General features: G+C 56.3%; 2 protein-coding genes across 2 annotated transcripts; one reads left to right on the forward strand and one right to left on the reverse strand.

Moving 5' to 3' along the window:
- Positions 1 to 127: 127 nt before the first annotated feature.
- STX1B (syntaxin 1B) lies at positions 128 to 15,700 on the forward strand (the record flags this gene model as incomplete). Its single annotated transcript, XM_084249756.1, has 10 exons — positions 128 to 157; positions 9,328 to 9,402; positions 9,594 to 9,693; positions 9,781 to 9,855; positions 12,042 to 12,115; positions 12,447 to 12,555; positions 12,719 to 12,792; positions 15,012 to 15,149; positions 15,241 to 15,351; positions 15,620 to 15,700. 10 exons carry the CDS (start codon positions 128 to 130, stop codon positions 15,698 to 15,700), a joined length of 867 nt encoding a protein of 288 aa, XP_084105882.1.
- Positions 15,701 to 19,628: 3,928 nt separating this feature from the next.
- On the reverse strand, positions 19,629 to 22,510 carry HSD3B7 (hydroxy-delta-5-steroid dehydrogenase, 3 beta- and steroid delta-isomerase 7; the record flags this gene model as incomplete). Its single annotated transcript, XM_084250191.1, has 6 exons — positions 19,629 to 20,062; positions 20,522 to 20,684; positions 20,857 to 20,956; positions 21,571 to 21,679; positions 21,983 to 22,138; positions 22,345 to 22,510. The coding sequence occupies 6 exons, from the start codon at positions 22,508 to 22,510 to the stop codon at positions 19,629 to 19,631; spliced, it is 1,128 nt and encodes a 375-aa protein (XP_084106317.1).
- Positions 22,511 to 23,468: the final 958 nt, after the last annotated feature.

Raw genomic sequence — 23,468 nt, forward strand, 5'->3', positions numbered from 1 at the left:
CCCCCCTTAGCGGCTCGGCCCCCACCCCGCCCCCGGCGCCCCCAGACCCCGGCCTCCAGCACCGAGGCAGGAGGCAGGGAGCAGCAGAAGCGGGAGGAGGACGAGGAGGAGGAGGAGCCGTCGCAGGATGAAGGATCGGACTCAGGAGCTGCGGAGTGTGAGCTTGGGGGTGGGGGGAATGGGGGGGCGGGACCCCAATATTTGGGGAGCGCGTGGGGGTGGAGTGGGGGAGGTGTGGGACTTCGGGACAAATGATGAGACTGGAGGTTGGTAGCAGGGACACCCCGATATCTGGAGGCACTTCATGTCTCTGTGAACCTTTTGGGGACAGTGACTGGAAGGGGTTGGAGGCCATTAAGACACAAGGCGGCAGGAGAGGTCTCAGAGGGCCTTGGACACCCAACATGCTCGCCAGAGCGCCGGGGTCTAACCTGGGGGTGGTTGAGGAGGAATGTCAGGAGAGAGCTGGAGGGTACTGTCACTCCCTGGGCAGATTTGCTGAAATAGCAGGATGGGGGCGGTTACTGGGCCAGGCTGAGTCTAGCAGGACCCAGATTTGGGGATTCTGTGGGGAAGGACACAGGTTGGGACTGAGATGCTCACACCTGGCGGTGAATGGAGAGAGTGTGTGCATGTGTGTGTTTCTCCCCATGGGGAGGGGGCACCTCAGAGGCAAGGAGGGAAGGGACAGCCTCTGCACACAGCCAGGGGTTTGGGGCCTGAGAAGGGGTGACCCGGAGGTGGAAGAGGAGAATAAGGGGACGGGGTGGGGTGGGAAGTTCCACGCACGCGGGGGGGGGGGGGGGTGTCCGAGGAATTGGGTGGTGTGACCGGGACTGTTCTCTGCTGGGGGGAACTGGGGCATCCTGGACCGTGGGGCAGGCGGACATGCCCCCGAGCTGCAGGCTGAGAGAGGCCTGGTTCCAGGAGTCCGCCTGGGTTAGTTGTATCGGGTGATGGGGCAGGAGGGCGGCACCTGTGTCTTCAGTGCAGGCTGTTTGCAGGGGCCAGGGAGTGGGGACTTCAGGAGAGCGGTTTCTGGGCCAGAGAGAATGCTACGGGATTGGGAAGAATGACCCCAGGCCCAAGGTGGCTGAGCTAACAGCCTGTGAGTGCTCCTGGCCTGAGGTGTCATGTTAATGAAGCTCCAGTCACGGTCAAGTATTGATGGGCTGGGTCTTCACCAGGAGCCTGTTGGCCATTACTTGGGGACATTACCCCATTTGATAGATGAGGAAACTGAGGTTCAGAGACAGGCAGGAACTTACCCAAGGTCACCAGGAAGGTGGATGGAAGGACCTGCCTGCAATCTGGGCTTCCCATCTCCACTGTTCACATGTGTCTTTGCTTTTTTGGCCTTGGAAACAGGATTCTCAATGCTGGCGGCAAAGAATCCCCTGCATTTGGGGTGGAGGGAAGGGGAAGGTGATGAAAGACCATCGTCTCTGGGGAGATAAGGTTTGGCAAATAGGAAGGGAGGAGGAACTAGTGGTTGAGGGAGGGAATTTTGAAGGCTTATTTCAGTATTAAACTTTTACTGAATATACACTCAGGCATCAGGAAAATGACAATAATAAAAATAACCAACAGTGCCAGACACTGTTCTAAGTGCTTTATACATGTTAACTCACAGCAACATGATTGTGAGGTTGTGACTAGTGTTACCCCATTTTATAGATAAGGAAACGGAGGCCCAGAATGGTGACTTGACCAAAGTTACATACTACTGAGAGGCAGGCAAGCGCCAGCCTAGTGCTCAAAACACCCCTTCTCTCGTGATCTGGTTTTCAAAGCACGTTGCCACCCATAGCTTCCTCAGATCTTCACTAACCTGGTTTGGTAGGTAGACTGAGAGACTGAATGAGGAATAGTTGAGGAAGCTTAGGCCCAGAGTGGTTGAATATGTTGGCCAAGGTCACACAGCTAGCAAGTAAGGAATCCAGACTGGAGCCGGTCTCCTGATGCCAGACTATTCCATGACTCCAAAACCCAGCAAAATGGCAAGTGGGTTGGGGTGAGGTGGTGGTGGTAGGTGGCATAATGGGGGGGGGGGCAGAGGATGGGAGTCCTCATCTGAGTGGATCAGAGAGCCCCTGCCTGCTGAAACTACTTCAGGCAGCTAGGTAGGGGAGGTGGGAGGTGGTGTGGAGGGGTGAAGGGGGCTGGGCACAGGCTGATGGCTTGAGTGTTAGTCATAGCTCAGGGAAACTGGAGATTTTGGGAGGGGGCGGGTTGGGGAAGGAGCTGCCAGATGCAAGGAGTGCAGCAAGCACAAGGGTCTCTCCCAGAGTTGAGAGCAGATGCCGGAAGGCTGCAGAGACCAGGTGTGGGAGGCCTGGGAAAAGGGTCTCTGAGAGGGGAGGAGGGAAGCAGGGGTCATGATGGGAGGGGATGTCAGTCCAGGGGCCTGGTTGTCTCTCTGATAGTACCTTAGGGTTCCTCAGGGCTTTGTGGTCTGTTTACCTCATAGTGGTTGAGGGCATAGATCTGGGAGTCAGATGGTCTGGATTCAAATCCTAGCTTTTCTTCCTGTGTGACCTTGGGTAAGTTGCCCAATATCTCTGGTCTTCAGTGTCTTCCTGTATGAATTGAGAGTAATCATAGTACCTGCTTCTCAGGATTGAGATTAGGAGACATGCAAACAGTGCCTGGCAGGGGGCCTAGTGCACAGCTCGTGTTTCTTACTCCACACATGACTTGTTTATTTCTCTTGAGCCTCACTTCACCCCTGAGATGGGTAGGGTGTGACTGCTTCGTTTTGGAATAAACTGAGAGCCAGAGAGGTAACCTGACTTCCCCAAGGTCACATCACTATTAATGGCAGCATTGGGGTTGAACCCCATTTTCTGATTCCAGGTGACCAGGCACCTTTGGTTGGGGACTGGAGGTGCTGGGCTGCAGTGGAAGCTTCGACGGGGAGTTCTTTTTTTTTTTTTTTTTTTTTTTTTTTTTTTTTTTAATAGAGGCATGTTTTATTTATTTTATTTATTCATTTGTTTGTTTGTTTTGTTTATACATGCACTGGGTACAGTCAGAAGCGCGGGAGGGTGAGAGAATTCACCAGAGCCAGAGCGGGGAGCAGAGCAGGCAGAAGGACCGAAGTACACTGCTGAGGGGAGCAGCGGGCGGCAGGAGAGGTCTGCGCGCCATGTGGGACCCTCCTCCAGTGGCCGGAGAGCAGCCAGGGATCGAACCGGCGCCGCAGAGGCCGCGGGCAGCTTCACAACCCAGCGCTCAACCCCTGCGCCACCGGGGAGGCCCTTCGACGGGGAGTTCTTCAGCTGGATTGTGGTCTCAGGGTCCAAGGAAGGGACGGGGTGGGGGTGGGGCTCAAGAGGAGAGGAAGGGGGGCAAGTGAGACAGAGAGGAGGTTGGTGGGAGAAAGAAGACAAAGGAGACACGCTGTGGGCCAAAGCCTAGGAGGTGGCTGAGGGCGGGTAAGGCAGGGGGATTGGGGAGGCTGGGACATGGAGGAAGGGGGGGCTGTGGTAAGGGAGGCTGTGGGAATGGGACTGCCATGAGGCAAGCCAAGCATCCTGAGGGCAGGGCCTGAGTCCTGTGTAGTGTGGAACAGGCCCAGTAGGAACTTCAGAAACACAGACCTGACGTTACTGAGGGAAAGAGTGGCTTGGTGTGAGGGAGAGTGAGAAGGAACCCAGGGGACCCTGGGTAACCCCAGCTGCTGGGCTTGTTCCTGCCATTCAGACTCACCAAGGTCCCCCCACCCAAGGGCCATCACCCTGCTGCCTGTGGCCCTGTTTGGCAGGCCCTCTGATGCTGTTCCTTCTGCCTGGACCACCGTCCCTCTCCCTTGCTTTCTCTAACCCAGATGATGGCACAGTTGACTCCTTCAGGACATGGCTGAAATGTCACCCCACCCTAGGGGCCCTCCCTGGCCCTCATGTATAAAGCCTCCCCTGATACAGGTTTCTCGCTGTCACATCTCCTGTCTTCTGTCCCCCTGCTTCTGGGCACAATCAGAACTTGTGTCTTTCATTGTGCATTGTCTGCCTCTCCCCTCGAGTGTCAGCTCCTTGGAGGCAGGTCCTTCTTCCCGTCTGGTTCACCGCTGTCTTCACAGCAGCACCCAGAAGAGAATTGGAACCAACCATGTCTATCTGTTAGATGAATGAATGACTCAGTGGGCGGAGGCTGAGGCAGGCTAGGTGGGTAAGCAGGGTGGTGGCGGGAGGCACGGCTGGGAGGAAGGAGAGGCCCGGTCAGAGACAGATGGACAGAAGCGCGGGGTACAGTGGAGAATGGCTGCTGCCTTGAGATCAAACGATGCTTGCATCCCTGCGGAGCATGTGCAATAGAGTGCAGGCTGTGTGCGTGGGCACACGTGTGTGTTTACACACACACACACACACACACAGACATTTTTATCACCCAATTCCAGCCTCTTTCCGCCTCTGTTTTAGTCACCCGCTCACCATCTGTCTCTGGTCACTGCATGCTGGCTCGCTCTGTCCCTTTCCTTCTGCCATCTCTGGGCCCAGGTTGTCTCCCCGCGTGGACACACACCTGGGCCCTGGCGTCTCTGATGTGGGAGGCCTAGACTGTGGGGCAGAGGGTTCTAAGGAGGGCACACTGAAGCTAGAGGCATGGATCTGATGCCCCTTGTTCCCAAGGTGGTTCCAGAAGGCGCCAGGACCTCTGTACTCTCATTCAGTCCTTGCAAATGCTCAAAATGGTGGTGAGCAGGAAGGAGCAGAGTGCCTGGGTGCAACCCAGGGCACCCCGTCTGCACCCCACTGGTGCTATGATCTTGGACAAGTGACTTCATCTCCCTGTGCCTTATGTCCTCATCAGTCAAATGCGAATAAGAAGAGGACAGTAGCCCCTGGTATCCTCAGGGAATGTGTTCCAAGCCCCCCAGTGGATGCCTGCCTGAAACTGCGGCTAGTGCAGCCCCAGACACGGTGCTTTCCCTGGGCAGACATGCCTGTGATGTTCAGTTTCTAAACTAGGCACAATAAGAGGTGAACGCCAATAACTAATAATAAAAGAGAATAATTATAACAGTGTGCTGTAATAAAAATTGTGGGAATGTGATGTCTCTCTCAAAATATCTTATTGTACGTATATTTTTGAAATCACAGCAAGAGACCTTTGAAGAGGCGGGCGACCTGGTCTGCTTCCCCGGGTGGTTGGAAGGGTCAGTGAGAAATGCAAAGCACTTGTCAAGCCTGGCGATTGCGCCTGTGCGCTGGGTGTTGACCAGCTCTTATTGTCTTCATTTGGCATATGAGGCAACTGAGACTTGAATTGTTCGTGGGTCACCTGAGAGGATTGGGGGCCTCTTGGATTAACACCTTTTGTGATCTCATTTGCCTACAGGCTGCTTCCTTCTAGATGAACCAAACTTCTTCCAGAAATTGCTATTAATAGTAAAAACACAGTCCTCAATGCAGGGAGGGCCCTGGTGAGCACATGCACCAGCCCACCCATTTCACAAATGAACTGGTGCCCAGAGAGGTGCTTAGATTTGCCGAGGGTCAACAGCAAGTCAAGGGCAGACTGGAATACCTGGCTTCCTGTCCAGACTCTTGCTGCAGCCTGGGCTCCTCTCACTGGCCTTTCTGTTCTGGCCACAGGAGGCCAATAGTACTGAGGACACAGCAGAGCAGGCATTTTGGGGCCAGGCAGGAAGAGAGGAACTACCATCTGTCAGCAGGATGGAGGGGGAAGAGCCTGGGATTTAGCACCAGTTCAGTCCCATTACCAGCCATTTTTGCTGTGTAGCCTTAGGCAAGTCAGGCAACCTCTTTGAGCCTGTTTTCTCATTCCTAGCACAGGAGAGACAGGGAGCAATAGCTGGTCCTCATCAAACGCCATTTCTCCTACCTGGTCTCATTGCCTCTCCCTGACCACTCTTTGGGGTGTCAACATCATTGCCATTCAGCAAATGCAGAGGCTAGGACGCTTAACTGCCAATCTTGGGCAAGTTCTTTAGCTGTTCTTTGCTTCAGGTTCCCCATTGATAAGGAGGGGCTATAATATCATCTGCCTTGGGGCCAGTGTAAGGACTAAATGGATAGAAAGAATGCATGAAATGGTCCCAGCGCATTATAACATGCTATATAAATGTTTGCCACCATGATAATCATGCTTGCCAATGGGCCTTCCAGAGTTTTCATGAAGATTAGTTGACACAGGGCCTCCCTGGTGGTGCAAGGGGTTAAGATGCAACCTATGAAGCTATCCGCAGCCACTGCAGCATGAGTTCATGAGTTTGATCCCCGGCCGGCCAGGGAGCAACCCACACGCTGCAGCAGACCTCTCCTGTCTCGCCCGCTGCTCCCCTCAGCAGTGTATTTCAGTCAATCCGCCTGTTCTGCTCCCCATTCTGTCTCCAGTGAATCCTCTCACTACCCCCTGCACCTCTGGCCTGTACCCCAGTTCTTGTATGCCTAAGTAAATCTTAAAAAAAAAAAAGATTAACTGAGATAACTAGAATAGAAGACCTATGCAAAAGGTGCCATTAGATGATCATATTTTGCCAGACTTTCAAGGTACAGGGCTTCGCCCCGATCAGGACTTAAGAGCTGACCTGAGGGCCTCCCCGGTGGCGCAGTGGTTGAACGCTGGGTTGCGAAGCTGCCCGCGGCCTCTGCGGCGCCGGTTCGATCCCCGGCTGCTCCCCGGCTACCAGAGGAGGGTCCCACGTGGCGCCCAGACCTCTCCTGCCGCCCGCTGCTCCCCTCAGCAGTGTACTTCGGTCCTTCTGCCTGCTCTGCTCCCCGCTCTGGCTCTGGTGAATTCTCTCACCCTCCCGCGCTTCTGACTGTACCCAGTGCATGTATAAACAAACAAACAAACAAATAAATAAATAAATAAATACATGCCTCTATTAAAAAAAAAAAAAAGAGAGAGAGCTGACCTGAGAAAGAAAATAGCTGGTGGCAGTGTTGTTGGAAGAAGATGTCTGGGTCTCAAATCTTAGAAGGGGCTGTAGCGGGAAGCATGTCTTCGCTTCTTATGATTTCCTGGCCCCTTTCAGCCTGGGTGCCCTTGGGCAAGTCATTTTCCTTTTCCCTCTCTGATCTGTAAAGTGGGGACAATGATATTTACCCAACCCTTCTCTCTGGGCTAGGGTGCTGAGGCTCAAGCAGGGTTATAGTTGTGCAAGTGTTGTAAACTGGTGGATTATGGAATGTCTGAAATTATTATACCAAATAATCCTCAGGCCCTTGACCTTTTGACCTTTCTGTCCCTCTCAAGGACAAGTGGAGGTAGGCAGGGGTGCCTCAGAGTAGAATCCACGGGACCCGGCTCTGAGAATGGCAGGAGAGGTAGAAATCAGACTTGAGGGGAAGGAAAATGACAGGGAGTGGAGCAGGTTCTAGGCCCCGGGGCCAACAAAAGGCGTCATGAGCTAATGATGACTGGGCTGAGGACTGAGTGTAGGAGGCAGAGAAGGAACTGAGGGATGGCTTTGGCTCGAGGAGAGGGTGGCCTCATGGGGCAGCTGGCTTGGGACAGAGAAGATGGAGAGCATCATAGGAAGCTTCCAATCCTCAGATACCAGCCAGCCTCCCAGAGTCTCTCTGGGTCAAGGTATACCAGGATGAGCCTGGGGCAGGTGGAAAAACCAGAAGTCCCGTCAGGGTCTCCAAGTGCCACACTTGCTCCTGGGGGCAGCTGTGGGTAGAGGGATGTTTTCCTGGTAGATGTTTGGGATTTGAAGTGTTGACATATTTTCTGATGTGGTGGGTGGGGGGAGCCCAGCGTCTGGGCAGACTCCCCGGCATCCACTTGGCCCGGAAGCTGGGGTGGCTTCAAGAGTGTCCACTGGAAGGGGCTTGAGGGCCCCTCCCGGGGCTGCGGGGGCTCTGCTGATTCCAAGTTCACTTGGCTGTCAAGATTGCATCTAGGTCCCATCTGGCTCTGTCTAGGTTCGAGCTGAGCTGTCTGGGATGTGTCTGCTCTGAGACTGGTTCTGTCTGAGCCTGGCTGGTTTCTCCAGGTCTGTCTGGGACCCCTGGGACCCTGTCGAGGGTCTGTGTGGGTGCCTCTGGAGAGCCCACCTGGCTCCAGCCCAGAGAGACACTGTTCACATCCGGACTCGGTTTCATTTAGCCTCTGCTAGTTAGATTCCGTCTGAGTTTTGGCTAGGTTCTTTCTGGAAATCAGGGTGAACTCTGTTTAAATTTCCACTGGGGCTGATTAGAGCTCCAGCTGTAATTAAGCTTGATGGGCCCGGATTTTGCCCTCAGACTTCTGTCCCAGGCAGAGAAGAGTCTTGAGGCAGGAGTGTGTAGCCCTGGAGAGCACTCCCCCCTGCTTTACCCAGCTCTGAAGGCGTGTGCAGACCTGAGGCTGGGAGAGCAGGCCCAGAGGGCCCTCCTGGATGTGACTGGGGGTGCGGGTGATGACTTTGTGTTCACACATGTCAATGTGCAGCTTTGCTGGGGCTCTGGGTGCGGGTGAACGTCAGGCTGTCAGTGTGTCTCCGTGTGGGTGTTCAGTGGGCCTATTTCTGTGTACCTTGTGTGTCAGCCCTTCTGTCGGTGTCACTGGTCTGTCTGGCGGTGGCGGTGGTGGTGTGGGTGGGTAAATCCCTTTGTGTCTCTGAGCCCTGGGGGTGGAGGGCTGAGCAGCTGCAGGTTGCAACTGGGAAATCCAAGCAAGTGAGAGTAGGTGGGTGTGAAGTTGGAAGAGGCTGGATGAAAGCAAGTGAATACACCAAGGAGAGTGAGCGAGGGGCAGAGCTGTGGAGGGGGTGCGAGTGGGCGGGAGGAGGAAGAGGCTGAGCGAGGGAGGCCGGGGTGCTGCCTCTGTCTCCTCCAGCCCTTGCTGGGCCTGACCGTGCTCGCTGAACTTGATGCCCGCACTGGCTGGGAAGTGACCTTGCACAGGGGACATGACCAGGGGGGTGAAGGTTGAAGGGGAAGATAAGGAGAGTAAAGTGAGGCCTGGGCAGAAGCAGCTAGGGGGTGGGTGGGAGGGTCAGGCTCCTGGGTCAGACCCCCTCTTGGAGCCCAGAGCCAGTTATCCCCAGTCTGATATTTAACTGGTCATTCCAGTATTGAAACACTGCCACACTGGTGGGTAGGGGCAACTGTCCCGAGCACCATCTGCCCCCCGGGTGACTGCACTAACAGGCCCTCCGCCGAAAGGCTGCCTTTCGCTCCTTGCCTGCACGGTGTCCTTGGGCCCCCGGGACACTGGTCCACAAGATAGCCAGTTTGTCCTGAGGGGGTGGGGCCCTGGCCACCCTCCAGGAATCTGACTCCTCAGCGGACCCCTGCTCCGAGCCTAGAGCAGGGAGCATCCGGGCCAGGGTGGAGACTGCTCACGGACTCTGCCTTTCCTGCCTCCTAGGCGAAAGACAGTGATGATGAAGAGGAGGTGGTTCACGTGGATCGGGACCACTTCATGGATGAGTTCTTTGAACAGGTAACTGAGCATCCAGTGCTCCCAGACCTAGAACCTGCCCCGCGCCTCCTGCCCTGCTCTGGTCTTCTATACTCCTGGCCCTTTGCCAGTCTTTCTGGGTCGGGCCCATTTCCCTGAACCCTGGCTGAGCCCCCTGGATCCTCTCGTCTGGCCCAGTGACTTGGCTGAGTCTAACTGATTTGCGGCCCCAGGTGGAAGAGATCCGGGGCTGCATCGAGAAGCTGTCCGAGGATGTGGAGCAAGTGAAAAAACAGCATAGCGCCATCCTGGCCGCGCCCAACCCAGATGAGAGTGAGTGCTGCTGCCACTGTGGGGGGCGGGGGGCCCGGGGGCCCACTGGCCCACCCAGACTTCTCACCTTCTCCACCCTTCCCTCAGAGACCAAACAGGAACTGGAGGACCTCACTGCAGATATCAAGAAAACGGCCAACAAAGTTCGGTCCAAGTTGAAAGGTGAGGAATGCAGTCTCCCCAGTAAGGAGAAAAAGCATTTTACCTCCGTTCAGCTAACCAGCTGGCCTTTCTAGAAGACCAGATTCCTAAATGGTGAGAAAGCACAAATCCCCAGACTTTCCTTCTTGTTCCAAATTCTTTGGAGAAAGATACATGATAGGGAAGTGAGGGAGAGAAGGGCCTCTGTCCAAATTGAGCTCTGCTGGTTCCATCAGGATGAAGGTTCACCAGAAAAATATAGTCGACCAAGTGGCTTTAGTTTCATTAAGTCCTCATTTCTCCAGAACAGGTGCTGGGCATAGCGCTCAGCACCCAGTAGGTGGGCTCAGCAAACGCTTCTGAATTGGTATCCTTGGCTCAGGACAGATTGGACTGTGTGGCTGACATCAGGGGCTGGCAAGCTTTCAAGAGGGACTTGCCAACTGCTCATGTATTCACTCTAATTTAAGGACTTGGGTGCTGGTAATAACCACCTTCCCCCAAAGCATTGTGGGTTGGGAACCTCCTTGTCTACTGGTGCCAGGGGAATAGCAGTGTTACCGTGATGCTAATTTATATGCTCCTGGTAATTCAACATCAGAAGCGTTGGCTGAGCACCTACCCTGTCCAAAGCAGGTTGCTGGGCTTTGAGGACAGGGAGCCCTGCCAGATGCCCAGCCCTGAGGGCACTGACCTTTGTCAGGGACATGAAGAAAAGAACTGCATGTCCTCCTGACCTCAGTAGGAGACAAGTGAGCCTCCAGTGTTGATCTGTTCAAAGCAAGCCCTTTGCACTCAGGACCTCTCCTGTGTTGGATGGAAAGTGACCCAAGCTGGGAGCATGTTAAGTGGAGATCCAGGTAGAGGGTGTCCAGCCTCCACCATCAACTGATTCTGGACAACCCCCCACCCCCTACACACGCACACAGCTCCTTCTTCAGTAAAGGGAGAAAATATGAGCAATTTCAAAGCTGACTTTGGGGTGGGGAGAGAGGGAGTAGCAAAATCTTTTTTCCTCAATGAAATCTTACAAAGAGCCTCAATATATAAAATAGAAAATCAGGCTGGTCTGGCTCAATGGGTTGGAAGGCCCAGGGCCCTACCTACGTGGTGAGTGAGTGGTTTAAGTCATTTGAACTTCAGTTTCCAGTCCAAAGCATGACTCGGTAGCACTGAATCCCCAGTATTGTTGGAAGAAGCAATGAAACCCTATAAAGGACCCCTCCCTCCAGGGCTTGGTCCCAGTCCCAAGGCTGACAAGAGCATCCCACCCGGGGCCAGAGATTTCAACACATACACACACACACCTCCACCCCCCATATGTGTTTCTGTGCTTTTTTCCCCACTGCCGCTCAGGGGAGCTGTCACCCGGTCAGTGTGCCTGGCACATTGGCAGGAGTGTTGGGGCGCCATGCCGCCCCCTTCCTCCCCCACTGCCAGTGAGATAGAGATAGGAAGTTTTCAGGAGTGGCCTGGCACTCCAGGTCTGAGAGGGCCTGGGGGGTCATCCTGCTGCAGTTCTCAAGGCCAGCAGGTCTTACTCCCGCTCCTTCAGAAAACCCAGATGATGAGTGTCAGGAGTGGGTGGTCCAGAAGCAGGAATCCCAGTTTATCTAAATGCTTCCCCAGAACATTCTTTAAAAGTGGAAATTCCTGGGACAGAGACCAAGTTGCAGGGCTGGAGAGCTATTTTCTCTGCTGGAACACCCATCCACCCAGCCTAGTTTTCTATGGAAAGGGCAGTCGCTAGAACCTGACCCGGGAAGTGCCTGTCTCCCCCGAGGAAAACCCCAGATACTTCCTGCCCCTTTCCTGAACTCCGGGAAGGTTTCAGGTTCCTGGTATGTAGGGGACACCCCCCCCCCCCAGCAGTGGACTGGGCCCACAGTCCTCCTGGGTCCCAGCAGGAGATACAGCTGGTCAGGAGTTTTGCAAAACCCAATCCTTTCACCAGAATCCTGCCCTTCCATAGACCACTGACCAACCCTCAACCTTCCCTCCACCTGCCTTCTAGATGCCCCCAAATGTCCGTCCCATTATTTGCAAGGTCCTCCCGCGGCCTCTGGATTCTGTACAGTCCGCACGCAACTTGGGTCTTACACCTCTCCCCGGGCCTGGGGCCTGCTGCCCAGGGGAGACCCCTCGGCGTCTCGGACCCCTACGCCCCACACCCCGGCCCCCCTGTCATCGCGCCGTCTCTCCCGCAGCTATCGAGCAAAGCATCGAACAGGAGGAGGGGCTGAACCGGTCCTCCGCGGACCTGCGCATCCGCAAGACGCAGGTAGGAGGTGGTGGCCGGCGGGGGCGGGACCGGGACCGGCCTGGGACCGGCTGGGCGGGCTGGAGGCGCCGGAGGGGGTGGGCGGGTCCAGCGGAGCCCCCCGCGCAGGGGCGGGGGGCTGCGGCGCTGTGGGCGGAATCGCAGTGGGGGGCGGATCTGGGTCACCCCTAGTGCCCCTATGGTCTGGGCTTGGGGTTGGGGCCCGGGGCGAGGGGCGAGTAGGGACGGTGCCCCGGTGAAGGGTGGCTCTGCCCCTCTCCCCCCACCCCGCCCTGCCTCCTCGCCCGCTCGCTGGCTGCTCCCCCGCCTGACCGTCTGCGTCCCCGCCCAGCACTCCACTCTCTCCCGGAAGTTCGTGGAAGTAATGACCGAATACAACGCCACCCAGTCCAAGTACCGGGACCGCTGCAAGGACCGGATCCAGCGGCAGCTGGAGATCAGTGCGTGCGCCTCCCCAGCCCGCCCCAGCCCTGCCCGCCCCGCCTCCGAGGAGGGGCGCCCGGCCCGAGGCCGGGTGGGAGGGTGGGCTCCCCGGGCCCAGCGCACCCCACCTCAGACTCCTAGGCTGGCCCAGTCCCTGCAGGGGCGTCTTTCTCTCTACAGCCGGGAGGACCACGACCAACGAAGAGCTGGAAGACATGCTGGAGAGCGGGAAGTTGGCCATCTTCACGGATGATGTGAGCCTCGGGTGGAGGCGGGGTTTGTTGTTGGAGAAAGCACTTGTGTCTTCCCAAGTTTAAGTTGCACGCCAGGTCCAAAGTTTACCCTAGAATAACAGGCAACAGGAAACCTGGACCTGGAACTAGGGAAATTCCACGAGGGCAAAGCAGGAAGACACCCCCATAAAAATGGCAAATAGTTCTAAGCACTTTACATATTTACATTGACCTTCAAGGTCATTGAATCCTCACCACCACGACCCAGTTGAGAAATCCACACACACACACACACACACACACACACACACACACACACACACACGCCCGTCACCCCCCCAGTCTCAGAGGTAAGGGCAGAGCCAGGCATTGCATCCACGGCCAGGTACCAGAGTCAGAGCTGCAGTGCGCAATGCACTACTCCCCACCGGTTGTTTCACCAAATGACTAATTTGCCTACGTCTTGAAGACTTTTTTTTAAATCAGAGTTCATTTTGCTGAAGTTTCGCACACTGCCCTGCCCCCATCTGCGTCAGTGGATGGGCTTCCCCCACCAGTAGTTCTTCTTTCTTTCTTTCTTGACTTTTGCCCTGGCCTGCTCAATTCTGTTTCTCTTTCTGCCATGGGTGGCAAAATGTCTCCAATCAAGGATTTCAGACCAGGATTAAAATAAGTTCAGTGATTGCCTAACAGTTGTCAGCGAATCTTTATTTAGATAATTGATCTTTGTTAAATTAGCTTTGGCAAATGGGCCAGTTAGCATGGAGTCCTCCCAAACAGCCCTGCTGCAGCTGTCTATCTGAGAATGGAGGAAAACCTGGTGAGCGGGTTTAAGGGAGGCACTTTCCTGGACTGAGCTGGCCTCTGGGAATGAACCCACGGTCATGATAATGGAAATCCCTCACCACCGTGCAGGGTGGTCGAGACCTTGCTTCGAGGCAAGGTCGAGACCTTGTGCTGCTAACTGCAGACAGTTCCTGAAGTCATGGAGTCAGGGAAGGCTTCCTGGGGGAAGCAGCCCTGGGCTGTGCTTTAAGGGACAAGAAACGTTTGGACCTGGGGAGATGGGCAAGGAGGCACTCTACCCAGAGGGACACGACCCAGCAAAGACGAGGGGTGTGGATGTCTTGCCCAACAGCCATCAGATGATTTCAACTTGCATGGGATGTGCAGGAAATGAGGGCAGAAAGGGAGACTGGGCCTTGCTTGCTGGACCCGGCCTGTGTGGGTGGTGGGGAACTCTTGAGGGTTTTAGAGCAGAGAGCGGTTTGATGTGGTCTGAACACTGAGTGGTTTGTGAATGAGCGGCCTGGCTCAGGGCAGGCATTTGTGGAGCGAAGTGGGTCTGGTTGTGGTTGGGGTCTCTCTCCTGCTGACTCTTGAGGCTTGTGGTGTGTTTCTTCTCCCCTGCTCATGTGAACTCCAGGTGACTTGTGGGTGCGCGTCACCTGACCCACCTCTGCTTTCTACTCTCACTCTGCTGTGCCCTGTTCCCCTACCCTGTCTGCCTCTGACCAGATGGGGATCCCCAATACAGGTGGGGGCCCTGGAGCCCTCATTCTGTTCCCTGGGCTTCCCTGCTGTGTGATAGCGTGCTCAGAACCTGTTTCGTTTCCTGTCACTTAACAAACTTCTCTTTAGTGCCTCTGTGTGTGGGTCCTTTTCTTTTTTTTTTTTTTTTAAATAGAGGCATGTTTTTCTTTATTTATTTGTTTGCTTGCTTGTTTGTTTTGTTTATACATGCACTGAGCACAGTCAGAAGCACGGGAGGGTGGGAGAATTCACCAGAGCCAGAGCGGGGAGCAGAGCAGGCAGAAGGACCGAGGCACACTGCTGAGGGGAGCAGCGGGCGGCAGGAGAGGTCTGCGCGCCATGTGGGACCCTCCTCCGGTGGCCGGGGAGCAGCCGGGGATTGAACCGGCGCCGCAGAGGCCGCGGGCAGCTTCGCAACCCAGCGCTCTACCGCTGCGCCACCGGGGAGGCCCTGTGGGTCCTTTTCTAATCTAAGTGTACATATCACCTGACGGGCTCCCCCACCACTGTGGGAAGGTGGCACTGCTATTATCCATGTAAGCTATTCTAGATGGGGACACTGAGGCTCAGAGAGGTTAAATAATGTGCCCAAGAATACAGCTTGCACTTGGCAACCAGACTTAAACCCATATTCTCTGACTGTGGAGTCGCAGTTCGTATGGGAGTGAAGGGGGGTCTGCAGCTCCGCCTCCCCCTCATTGCTCTAGATCAAAATGGACTCACAGATGACGAAGCAGGCCCTGAACGAGATTGAGACGAGGCACAATGAGATCATCAAACTGGAAACCAGCATCCGTGAACTGCACGACATGTTTGTGGACATGGCCATGCTGGTGGAGAGCCAGGTACTGCCACTGTCCCCCCACTCGGGGCGCTCCCCCAGGTCCCGGGCTCCTCTCCCCACCCAGCCCCAACCCTCCCATTGCACGTCTGCAGGGTGAGATGATCGACCGCATTGAGTACAACGTGGAACATTCCGTGGACTATGTGGAACGAGCTGTGTCGGACACCAAGAAAGCTGTGAAATATCAGAGCAAGGCCCGGAGGGTGAGCGAGGGGGGTTCTGTGGGGGCCGGTGGGCCAGCGCCAAGCGGGCGGGGCTGGGCTCAGGCCAGGGTCGAGGTGAGTGATGATGTCTCCTGAGAGGTCTAATCTCTGGCTCTGACCTCTTGCTTTTTCTGTTTTCTCTCCCCTTTTCTTTTTCCGCATACCCTCCTCCTCCATCTCCCCCATCTGTCCGTCTCACTGTCTTAATCTCTGTCTCTCTCTGTTTCTCTGTCTTCTCCTCCTTGCCCGCCACCCTCCCTGCCTGCAGAAGAAAATCATGATCATCATTTGCTGTGTGGTGCTGGGGGTGGTCTTGGCGTCATCCATTGGGGGGACGCTGGGCTTGTAGGCCCCCCACCCCTATCTCCCTCAGACCCCTCCCCCACCACATTGGGAGCAATACCCCCACATCCTTTTCACTCCATCCCCCGCTCCAGGCTCATCCCCAAGACAGACCCAGGCAGCCCCCCTCTCTACCCCCATCAGACCTTGGAGTCCCTGTCCTCACCCAGCCATGGACCACCCCCGCCCACGCACGTAGATAGCAGCAGGCGTGATTACACATGCACACCAACATGCATGCCGCCGGCACATGCTCGAGACGTGTGGACACCCCAGCGTGTGTGTGTGTGTGTGTGTGTGTGTGTGTAGAAAGCACCAAGTCACCTTTTTACCCCCCACCTTGAGTCTGTGTGTCTTCTGAGTTTCGTCCCCTTCACCGGGGTTTTGTGTAGACTGTCACCAGGCATAACACAGCAGCCCAAGCCCTGCTCTGTCTCATGTGAACAGGTGGGGTGTGTGTGTGTGTGTGTGTGTGCGTGCACACACACAGATCTGCAGACAATTTGTGTACATGGAGTTTTGTCTTTGTGTGCTTGAATCTAATGCAACCACACTCCCTCCCCCTACCCCCTCCCCTGTCTGCTGTGGATGTCTACACGGACATCCTACGGTAGCCAGACACACAGGCCGTGGCAGACATCGCTGTGTGATGTAGAGCAAACCCTCCTCCTGGCTTAATCAGCCCTGGGGCTGGTATGTATGTTGTGGGGGGAGTGTGTGTGTGTGTGTGTGTGTGTGGTGTGAGCCTGTGGCATCTACCGAGGTGAGTGGAAGTGTACACATATGAATAACCTACCATGACCTACATGTACATGTGCGGTCCCCCCAGCAGGTGACGTGGCGTGCGCGCATCTCTCAAGCATGTGCCTGAAGGGTTGGTGGTAGGCCCTCTTCTCAGTCAGAACCTTCCGTATCATGCACTGGACACCTGTTCTGGGTGGGCACGGAAACCTGTACTGCTCTACTGTCTGGAGTACGGATGTGTGAGTGTGAGAGTGTGTGCCCGTATAGAGGCTTTCTGCAGGGTTCCTGCCCCTGGGTACTCTGTACATGTCTTTATCTTTAAGGATGGTGCCCCATGTGAGTTTGTTAATACAGATTTATTTACCCCTCCCTCTCTTCCCACAGCTGCTGACCAACATGTGGTGTGGCCACACTGCTAACGCCAATATTGTGCTAGCAGAGTTTCCTGCTCTGCACACATGCCCACACGCTTATCTTTCTCTGTCTCTGCCAGAGGCTAGGGCTGCACCTGAAGTCTGGGCACTTGGTGTGCACACAGGCCCAGGGGAGGAGGCACACACGGGGCACACACGCACACTCTTGCACGCAGCCTTCTGGGACGTTACATGTGGGAAATATTGCGGATGCGGCCAGGGTCAGGGGCCACCCCAGGCGGATGGACAACGAGAGCTTTCCTTCCTCCCACACGTTTACCTTGGAAGTGAGAGAGGCCGGTGTTTATCCCACTGTCCCACGTGATGCCCTTGGTTCCGCTTCAGGGCCCTGGGTTTGGGTGGCTGTTCACTTCAAATGTGCTGGAGTGGCCACGGGGGTGGGCCGAGTCCCGGCCTGGACACATCTTCAGCTATGACGTTGGCAACAGCTGCCCCCGACCCAGGCTAAGATCAAGGCTAGGACACAGGCCGGGGCTTCTGAGGGTGAGGAAGGGACCAGCTCCTCATTGTGTAGGCAGCGTAGGTGCTTACAGGTGGGTTTTGGTGCCAGGTGGGAAGAATGTGAGCAAAGGATGATGTGAGAAGCCCCCGCCTCCTTCGTAGGGGACACACGTAGACAGGATTTTACAAAGTACAAGAACGTGCCCTGCCCTGGGGTTAGACACACGTGCACAGGGTGAAGGACCAGCGTGTGTGTGTGTGTGTGTGTGTGTGTACGCACAGATCATGTCCCAGAGTCCCAATTCATGTGCAGCATGTGTGCCTCTCTGTGTGTGTGTGTGTGTGTGTGTGTGTGTGTGTGTGTGTGTGTGAGAGAGAGAGAGAGAGAGAGAGAGAGAGAATGCAGACGTGACCTTCTGAAACACAACACCCTTCCCCACCCCCACCCCAGCTCAGCAGACTGCCTCTTCCCTACCTGGCTGTTTGGGTCCTGCCTGTGTGTGGCCAATATGTGTAACCCCCCTAGGGGGACTGTACTGAGGAGGGGAGCCGGCCTGTCCATTCCCAGAATGCCCTTTTGCAGGACAGGAAGTTTGCCCCTTGTCTGACTGTAGCCCTCCTGCTCCCATCTCAGGCTTCTTTGGGGACTTCAGGCCCCAGTTCCTCCACCCCACCCCACCCCCCCTTTTCCTTCCTGCCACCCAGCCAGGACACCCTTTCAGCCAGGTGTTTCCGGAATCCCCACAGCCTGGGGCCCCAAGGAGAAGGGTGGAGCCATGGCTGGAGCGATGCTACTGCTTCCCTGAGTGGTATCAGGCCTTTAACTGCCCGTCTCTCTGGGCCTCATTGGACCCCTCCGGGCCCAGCTTTCTACAAGTCCCACATCCTACGATGTGTTTGCTTGTTGGCTGCCGTGTCTGTATGCGTCCTGGAGTCTTGTCTGGGGGCTGGTGTCTCTTGCATGTTCTCGGACAAGTGTGTGCTGCCCGCCCTCCATGCACCTACAGCCATCCAGCCCCTGTGTGCCCTGTGGGTGGTCCCGGGCCTGGCCAGGGCTTGCTGCTTCCCCTCCCCCTCTCCAGAGCCCCGCCTCTCACGAAGCACACTGCGTGTTCATCCCATGTGCCTGTGGGTCGATGCACGCTCTTGCCACGCCTCGAGCGTGTGTACATGATGTGTTCTATGCATTCACCCCGCCCGCCCCAGCCCGCCCTGCAGAGGACAAGATGGGTGGCTCCTGGCTCCCTTCCTCACCGCCCCCCCCCGCCCCAGCCCCCTGCCCACTGTGCAGCCGTGTGCGTTGGCGTGTGTTTCCGTGTCGCTGGCGTGTCACGTGATGTAGCCGTGTTTGCTGACATGAGCCCCTGCCCCTTCTGTTTCTCCGTTGGGTTCTAGAGCTCTCTCCCTCTCCTCCCTGGAGGGGACAGGACTCCTGGGGCCTGGCTGGGGGCCCAGAGCCAGGCCATCCACTCTTGTTAGCCCTCAGAGTCCCATTTCTCTCTATTGGTGACCAAGTTGCAAATGGATAAAACAGGAAAATTCTGCCCCACCCCCAGCCCTGCATGTCCTGTCCCCAGAGCCCCCCACCCTACCCCGGGCCGGGTCGGGCCCCATGGGACGGGAGAAATAGCAACCAATCCAACAGCGGGCGTGCAGTGTGCTCAGTTCCTTCTGTCCCCACACGGGACGGGCGCCGTGGGGAGAGGGAGACAGACACATGGCTGGTGCGGGCGGGACTGGACAGACACAGTCTTGGATGAGGAGCTTTATTCCAGGGAATGGTCAGGTACAGTGTTATCTGGACGTCCTCAGACGAAGAGCCAACGATACTGTAGGTACAGAATTTGGATAGAGGGGTGGAAAGAAAGGAAAACACCTGGATTTCCTTAGCTTTCATTGAGAATTAAACGTCTAAAGGTGATGTTTATAAATAATGGGACGATGACGTCCCCAAAGGAGACAAAGGTCTTGGAAGTGGTCACAAAGCACCTTCGCTCGGAATCCAGGCGCGGGATCATGCCTGGCAGTCAGCAGGCCAGCAAGAGGCTTGTGCAGCTTCTGTCCCCTCTTTGAAAGACCAGAAGTGGGGGCAGGAGACCCTCAGGGGATTCAGACCCTCGCCCAGCCAGTCATCAGGCCTGGGGTGAGAGTGAAGACATTGCACCTCAAAACCCTGCCCTAGACCTTTGAGGCATCAGGACCCAGATTCAGTGCTAAAGATTTAAAAAGTGGAAAGCTCCAGGACAGTCAGTCGGCCCCAGATCCCTGCCTCCAGTTCTAGAATACGACCTTCCCCGCCCATCCTGGCTCAAGGACTCAGGACCTGGACAGTTGTGCTGCGCTGGCTGACTCCATGGCCTGCACCCAGTGGATGGTGCGGGTCCGGCTCTCCTCCCACGAGAACAGGGGCTCATAGCCAAAGTGGCGGTGGGCCTTGTTGGTGCTGACGGTAAAGGTGGTGTTCGCCATGGCCAGTGTGTAGGGGTTGAGCAGAGGGGCGTAGAGCAGCAGCGGCCGCAGCAGCCACTGCAGCAGGGCATTGAAGAATGCCAGGATCAGCAGCACCAAGTAGGGCAACAGGGGGTGGGTGCCCACCAGTCGCACTCCACAGGGGCCCAGGAACTCCATGTTGAAGTCCTCGTAGCTCAGGTAGGGGGAATGGTCATAGCAGAAGTACACCTGGCCACCTATCACAGCCGCTCGCCGCTGCAGCTCCCTAGCCACCAGCACGTGCATCCAGGCCACGTTGCCTGTGGTGGGGAAGGGGGACATGCACCTGAGGGCCCCTCAGACCACATAAGTGCTATTCTCCCCCCGGGCCAGTCCCTCTGGGCCCAAGTAGATGCTGCCCGCCTACTACAGCATGGTAAAGTCCTCTTCCGACACCCCTACCCCACCCCCTGCAGCCACCTGCTCCTCAGCCAGCCTGTATGGATGCTGTTCCTTTGGTCCTGTGTAGATGCTAAGCCTCTCCTGGGGAGATGCTGCTCCCTTCACCACAAGCCTCTCAGCCCAGGACATGTTTTTTTTATGTAAGCCTTCCCAACTTGCATGGATCCAGCTTCCTCTGTGGCTTGTGCAATAAGCACACAATCATAGTCTGCCGGGCTGGCATAGGAACCATGCTTTTCTAGCCAGGGCACACCCCTCCCCCCCACAGCACGTGGGGCCTGCCCTAACGGGCCTCCCACCTGCTACCCGAGCCTCACCCACATAGACCCGGCCATGCTCCACAGAGGCCGGGATGGCCCGGAAGAGCCGACCACCTAGGCGCAGGCCCTGGTGGTAGAAGTCCCTCATGATCTGGTGGCCTTCACCGTAGATACCAGTGGGACGCAGGGCACATGTCACCAGGGGCAGCCCCCCACAGACCTGGGGGCAAAAGGCAGGCACTGCTAAGACCTAGGAGCCAGTGGCCACCCCCTGCTGTGGCTTCCAGCTGGCAGGGAAGTGGCCCAGGGAGGATGCAGAGAAGCAGGGTTAGCCCCAGCTCTGCCTCTGGCTGGCAGCCCTCCACCTCCCACCTCATTTTCTCTAGCCTCACCTTCCTTCCATTGGCTTCCAGGACCAGCTTCTCAGCTAGGGCCTTGCTGCAAGGATAGGGGTGTTTGTGTACTACTTCATATGGGGTGTCTTCATTGCCCCTAGTGGGAGAGAAGTAAAATTCTGAAAGTGAAGGGAAGTTAGGGCTCTTGAAATACTGGGGGAAAGGGGCCTCCCTGGTGGCACAAGAGGTTAAGTCTCAGCTCTATCAAGCTATTGGCAGCCACTGCAGCATGGTTTGATCCCTGGCCAGGGAGCTGACCCACATGGTGCCGCAGACCTTCCCTGCCTCGCCCGCTGCTCCCCTCAGCAGTGTATTTCAGTAGATCCGTCTGATCTGTTCCCCACTCTGTCTCTGGTGAATCCTCTCATCCCCCACATCTCTGGCCTACACCCCATTTCTTGTACGCATAAATTATTTTTTAAAAAGATTTATGCATACAGGAACTGAGATGTAGGCCAGAGGTGCGGGGAGTGAGAGGATTCACCAGAGACAGAGTGGGGAACAGATCAGGTGGATCTACTGAAATACACTGCAGAGGGGAGCAGCAGGTGAGGCAGGAGAGGTCTGCTGCGCCAGCTCCTTGGCTGGCTGGGATCAAACTCATGCTGCAGTGGCTGGCGATAACTTGATAGCACTGTCTTTAACCCCTGTGCTACCAGGGAGGCCCCCATAAATCTGTTTTGTAAAAAATGAGGGGTGACCTGAACTCACCTGTAGAAGGGATGACCTTTGGTGTTGGGCCCCACAACTTCCATGCTGCTTGTGTAGACCAGGAACCGTGTTCCACTTTGCACACAAGCCTCTATCACGTTTTGCGTGCCTGGGAGAGGAAATAGTTGTGTGCAAGCTAAAGCTTCCCCCACCTCACTCTTTCCTCTCCCATCCCAAATGTGGAGGAGGGCATGTGGCTTTCTTTCCCAGGCCCAGGGAAAAACACAACAGGTAGGTAGGTGAGGGAGGTCTGTTAATGGGCAGGAATGGCCACAGGGCCAACCTGGCTGGGGATAGCACAGGAGAGTCACAAAGGTCAAGGTCGAAGTGGGGCTGGGGAGTAAACAACCAAGATCTGGTCATGAGCTAGGGCAATGTAAGTACATTATTTGAAAAGTGGGGAGCACCTCACCCTGCACGTTGACCTCATGGATGGTCTCAGGACTGGCCCTCCCAAACACGTCCACCAGCCCGGCTGTGTGGATGACCACATGGGCTCCGGCCACAGCCGCTGCCACCTCATGGGCCTGGGTCACATCCCCCTGAATGGCAATCACCTGCACCGGCCCTGGTAGAGGGTGGGGGCAGCCAGAGGCCAAGTCAGAGCTGGGATCATCAGCCAACTCCTGGGGTTCTGTCTACACCCTCAGGAGCCACATGTTCTCCATGTGACTCATTCATCCCATCCATGTGGAGAACAGAAACAGGCATCATCTTTTCCACCAGAGTCAAGAAGTCCCCACCCTGCCGTCTACTCCCTTCCCCCATGGTCACCTGTCTTCAGTTTTTCCAGCCAGGGACTCAGGTGCAGGTCAAAGACCCGCAGTTCGCAGAGCTGAGGTTCCTGCTGCAGCAGCATTCTCACCACATGTTCCCCCAGAAAGCCACAGCCGCCTGTGACCAGGTACACCAGCTTCTGGGCCTCTGCAGGGCCTGCCATGCTTGGCTGGGAAGAGATCCTGGCTCACTCGGGTGGCCTGCTGCCTCTTGCCCAGCACCAGCGGCCCACCTGTTACTCCTAGAAGGGGGTTCTGGCCAACTGGACTGGAGCAGTGACCCAGAGGCCAGAGGTGTTCCTGGTGGCTGCAGTTGTGGGTGCAGCAGCCAGGCTTCCTCCCCTTTCACCCTGCTAACCAGTTACTGGTAAGGATGAGGGCTTGAATCAGGATTTGAGGTAGATGGGAAGGTTCTGGAACAAAAAAGGGAGGGTGGGAAGAAGGAATTGGGGTGGTAGAGGCAGATGGAAAGAACTGGGACAAATTACCTACCTGCAGCCGCTGTCCAGGGCGCCCGGCACCCAGTGACACCCAAACTGGCCTCCGGAGGAGGGGCTTTTGTCTGTCGTCGCCTAGGCCAGCCCTTCCGCTTGCTCCTCCCTCCTGGCCCATCCCTGGGAACGGAGCAGTCCAACTCGGAAGCCACCCTCCATCCCCAGTCCTGCCACAGGGCACCCCCTGGTGGCCACTCTGGACTCTACTGGCACCTGGGTCCAGCAAAGAACTCAGGAAAGGGGGCTGGGGAGGCCAGAAGCTGCTGGCTAATGAGGGCTGAGGGGTTTCCTGGCTGCGGGACAGACGGAGCAGCAGGCAGGGTGACCTCACTCCCGCTGCATGACTCCAGCCCTTCCCTCTTGTTGGATTTCCCAGGAGGCCAGAAGTCCAGCAGCAGCTGTGGTTCTGGGAAGGGAAGGGAGGCCTGACCTTGGCCCCACACTGGCTGGCCTTGGGGAATTTCTGGACAACTGTCCAGCCTATCTGGGAGCCCAGAGTGATGGCGGCTGAATCTGCAGGTCTGGGTTGGCCCAAGAGCCCCTCTCAACCCACCCCCAACTTCAGGCCACCCATTTCCCCACTTCACTTGCCCCACCTTCTGTCTTCAACCCCCATCCCACCCTGCTT

Source organism: Talpa europaea (genome assembly GCF_964194135.1).
Source record: "Talpa europaea genome assembly, chromosome: 12".
NCBI lineage: Eukaryota > Metazoa > Chordata > Mammalia > Eulipotyphla > Talpidae > Talpa > Talpa europaea.